Consider the following 7,903-nt stretch of genomic DNA (forward strand, 5'->3'; position numbering starts at 1 on the left):
TATAATTGCATAGACCAGAGGAGCTTTCTTCTACCTAGGGACAGGACTGTGAAAATCTCTTTATGGGGATTTAGGTGCTAAAGAGGTCAGTGTATGGACAAATATCTGACTCTTGGCTCAGGATATTATGTCCCATGTGAAATTATTTTCCCTGAAAATGGTATATTTTCCCTGAAATTAGTCTTTTCGTGGCTCAGATTCTAGAGATTGTTTTGCCTTCTCCATAATCATTTGCTGGCTTTATCCAGCCTACCGTAAATATTAGGCAGTTACAGCATTTGAAGTTAATGTGCTGTGGTTTATGTTAATATTCAGAAAAGCACCATTTTATTATGATGGTGATAAAGACAATTTTCTGAGGCTGTAAAATACACATCAGTGTACTACATTTTTGGTTTCTGGTCCTGGTTCTAAATTGTCTCCATTACTTGCTTTGAATGCTGCATCAGTATGCAGCTTTGATACTTGTACTGTATCCAATGCAAAACAGTCCTTTAAAAATGTGTTTATTTGTATTTCCAGAAGAATCATGGATTACTACGGGAAGTATGCAGCTGTCACTTTGGCCATTTTGTCTGTATTTCTGCATCTTCTTCATTCTTTCCCAGATGGAGAGTTCCTCATGCAGGGTAAGCTGCTTTCAACATTCAGAAATAGGACAATTTTTTATAAAGATCATTAATTAATCTTTCACAACAAATCTTAACATTTAGTTGCATTTATTGGCACTGAGATATGAAGATATAATGAACCAAGACAATTTTGCCATAAGTATGCTTCCTATTTCTTCTCTAAACTTGGTTTTTGCAGGTCAGAAATCTTTCCCAGATGACAATGCTCTCATGTTAATGTGGGTAATCTTAATCCCTGAAATATTTTCAGATGCAAATGTTTTAATTTTTTTTGTACTTGGCAACTTTGTAGCATCAAGAATGGCAGAACCATAGCTTCTCTTCATAATGTTCAGAATATATTTCTGCTATAGACCCCAGGATGTGGGATGTTGACATTGTAACATTCTACAGAAGAGGCATATTACAACCATTTTAGAGGGACTTTGAGTGTTTTTTTTTTTTTAGTTTTGTGAAATTAATCTCATGTGTATAAATACAGCAAGAAGTATGACCTTTATTTCTGCTGTAGCACCTTGCACTGGATTAAAGGGTAGGAACACTGTGGTGCGACCCTAGAAACTTCATTCTATGTCAAAGAAGGAATTCCCAATACAGACATTGCTGCAAGGAGAAGTTTTGCTCTGAAGGACCCCTTGTGCTGGAGTCAGGGCTAGGATGGATATACTGAGGCAAAGTCATAGTATGGAACAGCATTCACTAGAGATTCCTGGCAGTATGTCAGTCTATAATTCACACTGGAGAGATTTCCATAATTCAGGCTGATCACTCCTTTCTCTCCTGCACCTTGATACACCATCCCTGTGACTTCTATATTGCAGCTCTTAAAGATGCAGCAAAAATCTTTACTCCTGGATCTTGTCTATGAAAGCTGTAAAAGTCTGCAATTTTTCTCAAATATTTTTTTCCATAAAATCTGCACATAAAGAAAGGCTGGTAGAATTTCATGTATATGTTATGATCATTGATTCACTGACTCCTTAGTGGCCTCATTCAGATCAGTTTTAAGCTTATCCCCTTCTCTTCTTGACTTCATTCTGGAGTGACCACATCACTTACGAATGAGAAGGTGATTGTGTTAATGAGGCCACATTTCAGTGATGCAGTTAGACACCTGCATAGTTCTGGTTAAATTAATCCCTATTCAGTAAAGTGGTTAAGCATATACTCGATGTTAGAGGTAGCCAGACTTCATGACACAGATGATATCTTTTGTCCCAACCCAATACATGTGAGGCTGCTTCAGTTCGTTGTTCCCAGATCCAGCCAGAAGTGAGGCTGAGCATGTATTCCTAATAAGGGCACATGCATGCACTCCTTACTAACAAGGCCAGCCACACAGATCAACACACAGAGAAAACAGTGCCTTTATCAACACCCACTCAAAAAACATCAGCACTCGCATAAATATGAACAACATGACTTGATCCTGTTTCTCCCCTCTGGCTGATCAGGATTGAGGTCTGCTAGTGTTCATACATGCAGACACAGTATTGGTCTATCCAGTAGCTAGTCCTAGATACTCAGTCAGCTCTGTCTAGTAGCTGGCCCTAAGACCCTGGTCTCTCCCAGTTGCACCTGGACCTGCAAGACCTTTGGGATCATGGCCTGTTACTCCAGTGGCTGACACTCAGACCTCTCCTCATACGTGCCCAATAGTCCAGCCTGATGTTTGCTAGCAGGTACACACACAGAGAGGCTCAAAATAGAGTGCACCACAAAAAAAGATGGTTAGAAATAGGAGTTAATAAGAATATATGATAGACTGTGGTGATAAAGCACAGGGCTCAGACAAGTGTACTGACCAGCAATCTGTTTACATGCAACTGTCCCCTTTTATCCCCTTTTCCTTCTGTTTTCCCATGCTTGTTCCTCCCCTATCCTCCTTGATCCCTTTCTTTCCCCATCCTTGGTCATTCCCCTAAAAATCCCATAAAAGAAGTTTTGCACATTCCCACAATTCCCTTAAAACACTCTATAACAAGATTTACACAATCCTCAAATTCTTTTCCCTCTGCATCCCATAATAAACCCCTCACCACTTTAGGCAATCGCCCTTTCAGTCCACAAAGCTTTGCAGGGAGAACGCTTGTTTGGGTGTCTCATTTTGGTGGCTTCCCACCAGGGACAACAGGCTAAACCTTCTCCTTTGATGGTCTTAGAAGTCATGTGGTCCATTTTCACTGATCAGGTTAGAAGGGTTTCTCTGCCTCTCACCATTCCTCTCATCATTGCTGGGTTTCTGTGTTCACTGTAATTAGCCTTTACTTATGTAACCTAACACGTAAACACTTCTGTTAAAACCCTGTTTTCACACTTAAAATGATTTGATTTTCAATGGTGTTGAGCATTTACCTTCTGCCAGTTGGATTCCTTTAATAAATGTCAAACTGAATATAGAAAAATCTGAGCTACAAAAATCTCATGATCGCTGGTCATTTCTAAAATTCTTGATCACAGAATCTTGCCTGAAAATAGACAATGCCTAAGAAGTGCTACAAATACTGCTGCTGCTATTTAGCTATCTAAAGATAATAGCAAGTGTTTAGGGAGAGCTAGTGTAATAGATGTACAAAAAAAACCAACTATCAACAACATTAAGTTAGAAAAAAAAAAACACGGTAATGCTTGAGCTTTACCTGGAAAGCCACTCTCCAAGTAATTTTATAAATGGTGTGTGTTGCAGAGTTCAAGGACTTAAAAGGAGGAGAGCTTTTGTTTCTGTTCTTTTCTGTTCTGAAAATGTCAAGCAGCAGAACGCGACTGGTACTTCCTCCTACCATCTGCCCTTTCCTTTTCTTTTTGGAAATAAAAATACAGCTAGAGATGAGGTAAAAATCTCTTCCTTATGTATCTATGGCAGGTTGTCCAGAGTGCAAGCTAGGGGAAAACAGATTCTTCTCAAAGCCAGGAGCACCCATTTACCAGTGCACTGGATGTTGTTTCTCACGGGCCTATCCCACGCCAATGAGGTCAAAGAAGACAATGCTAGTTCCAAAGAACATTACGTCAGAAGCAACGTGCTGTGTAGCAAAGGCTTTTACCAAGGTAAGGATGTGAATAAGACCAGTTTAAGCTAGTTGTAGGATACAATATTTAACTATATCAGTGAATAGAAAACAACATAGTTTTGCTGGAGGACACTGAACAACTGTTTGAGGAAAACATCCTTGGCATTTATGTCCTTTGCACTTGAGTTCTTTTCTTTTTCTAAAGAGGAAATGTAAGTGTCAACCAGTACAGGGTCTGAAATTCAGCTGGGATATGGAGATTAGTGCAGTGCCATAGACTTCAGTGAAACTACTTTGATTCACATCACCTGAAGATCTGGTGCTAAATACATGTTCTCCGTTGTTTTTAACTCTCCTGGATGAGCACCTTCTCCTTAAATGTCATGCAGTCTGCGTTTGATTTTAATCAGTGATTTTCCTTGCTTCTTTCCTGCATAGTCAGGGGTCCTGTGGGAAGGCAACTGGTCAGTATTATCAATTACATTTTTGGGAGTGAGGGACCAAAACCATCTGTACTCATTAGATTAAGGAGGATTATGTTTACTTTTAACTGTATAACACAAGAAGGAACTATAAACATATGTAACTACTTACAGCATTGAACAGCCTCATCTGGAATGTTCTACTAGAGATTCTGCTAAAGCTGATTATTTTAGGGGTGATTCAGCTACAGATGAAGAAACTTTAACTTTGATGTAGGGAAGGGTGAGATAGTTGATATGAGCTAAGGTATCTATCTTACAGTGATCTGAATCAGGCTCATCGAGTGTATTGGCTAGAGGCTCGGTTCAGTTACCCACTCATAGAGATTTGGTGCCATTTGAGCTACCCTAGGGTATTCAAGGCATCTGCATGTGGCTGGCAGACATGGAACCTGTGGAAGACCTTTTGGAGTGGCAGCTGGAGGCTAGGTGGGATTGCCCACCTAGGTGTCGGTCGACATCTCTGTGCTGGCAACTGAACAGAACCTGAACACCTGACTCACTTGTAGACACCTACAGTTTGGTTATCTTAATCTATAGGTCAGCCCATGCTGGATCTTCATCTCAGTAGTGGATAGTTCTTTTTTTAGATCACCAACATTATACTTTCCCTCAGGCAATACTAGAATTTGGTTGAGATTAAAAATAAAAACGGCTCACATTTTTAATATTTTCATAGTCTCCACGTGAAAAATTCTAAAGAGAATTCCTGATTTTTTTATAGCTTGGGTACTTGACACTTTCAAAAAAGAGACACTTTAGGAAATTAAGGACACCAAACTGCAGGTCACTATTGAAACCCTTCTAATTATGGCTCTGAAAGCCACTGATGATGCAGTTCTACCAAATGGCATTCAGATGCTGTTCTAGTACACATATCCAAAGGGCTTGTGTGCTGCTTGGGTTTAAGAAAAAGGCTTCAGAAATCTTTTTCTTGAGAATGCTGTTTTAACAGTGTAGCTAATTATAATAATTTGTTACATGTGTGTTTTCTTTTTTTCAGATTACCCTTAAGGACAATGTGAAGATAGAGAACCATACAGATTGTCACTGCAGCACCTGCTACTATCATAAATCCTAAAGCCGTTCCCTTTATTAATGATCAAGGATAATGGTGAATGGAATATTTGTTTTTCAGCTTCTATAGCACTACTGTGTAAAATCTTATGTTTTCTGGTCAAGATATTGAGTAGACCTTCCAATAAGATGGATGGCTGTTTTATTTTCTCTTTGCTTCTTCGTGCATTTAAGTAAGTTTAATTATTTCCATTAGGGATAAAATACAGCACTTGCATGACAACCAAAGGCTTGATCTATTTTTAAAATAAACTGTCAGTTAAATCATCAATGTTTCTTGAGAAAAAATGATGATTTAATAGCTTAAAACATAAAGAAAAGATTTTGCTGGAGTTAATTTCTAGTTTGTTTTTTTTAGGAGATGGAGGAAAGGAAGAAGGGAGGAATGGGAAAGTGGACAGAAAAAGAAGCAATAATTTCTTCTTATTCTTTTAGTGATGTTTAGATTTTTTTGAAGATCCACATTTTTGTTTCTCCCATTTCTCCTATTTTTTCTTTTCCTTGTGGGCAGAAAGTTTAATGGTATATGATCTATTCACAGTGCTCTGTCTTTCTATGCCATCTTTTATTTTTCTTTGAACTTATTCTCCTCCCATATAGATAAATGGATGCACGATCAGTTGCTGTAGAGGATTTGTACAATTTGGTGTGGCAATGGTGAAAAAGAGAAGTGCTATTAGCTATTTAGCTATTTAAGGTATGTCTGAGAAGCATGGTATAGGGCTTCATTAAGTCCCAAATGCAGTCTGGTAGCTCCAAGTATACAAATGTGTAAGGGAGGGTGTATGTTAGGCCAGAAGTGGACCTCAGAATATGTGTTCAGAAGACATGACCTTAAAATCTTGAACTGGGATTTTAGAGATAGCACTTGCTCAGTTGTAGTGGGTTGGAGTAGTGCCTGTGGAGGAACTGTTTGCCAGTCTGGAGCCTGCCCAGGGGACCTGAGGTAAATGAGTTCTGTTTCTCTTAGCCCTGATGTCTGGAATGAGAACATCAGTCCTTCTATGATTGTAAATGTGCTGTGCTGAAAAGCCTCAGATATATTTGCAAGAGGGTTCCCTACAGCAGATGCTGTGAAGGTAGCACTAAAACAGAATCACAGAATCACTGAGGTTGGAAGGGACCTCTGGAGATCATCTAGTCCAACCCCCCTGCTCCACCAGGGTCACCTAGAGCACATTGCACAGGATTGCATCCAGGCGGCTTTTGAATATCTCCAGAGAAGGAGACTCCACCACCTCTCGGGGCAACCTGTTCCAGTGCTCTGTCACCCTCACAGTGAAAAAGTTTTTCCTCATGTTAAGATGGAAGTGTCTGTGTTTCAGTTTGTGCCCATTGCCTCGCGTCCTGTCGCTCGGCACCACTGAAAAGAGTCTGGCCCCATCCTCTCGACACCCTCCCTTCACATACTTGTACACATTGATAAGATCTCCTCTCAGCCTTCTCTTCTCCAAGCTAAACAGGCCCAGCTCTCTCAGCCTTTCCTCATAAGAGAGATGCTCCAGTCCCCTAATCATCTTTGTGGCCCTTCGCTGGACTTGCTCCAGTAGTGCCACATCCCTCTTGTACTGGGGAGCCCAGAACTGGACGCAGTACTCCAGATGTGGCCTCACCAGGGCTGAGTAGAGGGGGAGAATCACCTCCCTCGACCTGCTGGCAACACTCTTTCTGAGGCACCCCAGGATACCATTGGCCTTCTTGGCCACAAGGGCACATTGCTGCCTCATACTTAACTTGGTGTCCACCAGCACTCCCAGGTCCTTCTCAGCAGAGCTGCTTTCCAGCAGGTCAACCCCCAACCTGTACTGCTGCATGGGGTTATTCCTCCCCAGGTGCAGGACCCTGCACTTCCCTTCGTTGAATTTCATGAGGTTCCTCTCTGCCCACCTCTCCAGCCTGTCCAAGTCTCTTTGAATGGCAGCACAGCCCTCTGGCGTATCGGCCACTCCTCCCAGTTTTGTATCATCAGCAAACTTGCTGAGGGTGCACTCTGTGCCTTCATCCAGGTCATTGATGAAGAAGCTGAACAAGACTGGACCCAGTACTGACCCCTGGGGCACACCGCTAGCTACAGGCCTCCAACTAGACTCTGTACCACTGATCACAACTCTCTGAGCTCTGCCATTCAGCCAGGTCTCAATCCACCTCACTGTCCACTCATCTAACCCACACTTCCTGAGCTTGTCTATGAGGATGCTATGGGAGACAGTGTCAAAAGCCTTGCTGAAGTCAAGGTAGACAACATCCACTGCTCTCCCCTCATCTACCCAGCCAGTCATTCCATCATAGAAGGCTATCAGATTGGTTAGGCATGATTTCCCCTTGGTGAAGCCATGCTGACTACTCCTGATCACCTTCTTTTCCTCCACATGCTTGGAGATGGCTTCCAGGATGAGCTGCTCCATCACCTTTCCAGGGATGGAGGTGAGGCTGACTGGCCTGTAGTTCCCTGGGTCCTCCTTCTTGCCCTTTTGGAAGACTGGGGTGACATTGGCTTTCTTCCAGTCCTCGGGCACCTCTCCTGTTCTCCATGACCTTTCAAAGATGATGGAGAGTGGCTTAGCAATAACATCCGCCAGCTCCCTCAGCACTCGTGGGTGCATCCCATCAGGGCCCATGGATTTGTGGGTGTCAAGTTTGCTTAAATGATCTCTAACCCACTCCTCCTCCACCAAGGGAAAGTCTTCCTCTCTCCAGACTT

General features: G+C 41.9%; 1 protein-coding gene across 1 annotated transcript; it reads left to right on the plus strand.

Moving 5' to 3' along the window:
- The first annotated feature begins 529 nt into the window (after positions 1 to 529).
- Positions 530 to 5,427, plus strand: CGA (glycoprotein hormones, alpha polypeptide). The gene is made up of 3 exons (XM_013948834.2): positions 530 to 629; positions 3,496 to 3,680; positions 5,129 to 5,427. The coding sequence occupies exons 1-3, from the start codon at positions 530 to 532 to the stop codon at positions 5,204 to 5,206; spliced, it is 363 nt and encodes a 120-aa protein (XP_013804288.1). The 3' UTR covers positions 5,207 to 5,427.
- Positions 5,428 to 7,903: the final 2,476 nt, after the last annotated feature.

This window comes from Apteryx mantelli, chromosome 3 (genome assembly GCF_036417845.1).
Source record: "Apteryx mantelli isolate bAptMan1 chromosome 3, bAptMan1.hap1, whole genome shotgun sequence".
Classification (NCBI taxonomy): domain Eukaryota; kingdom Metazoa; phylum Chordata; class Aves; order Apterygiformes; family Apterygidae; genus Apteryx; species Apteryx mantelli.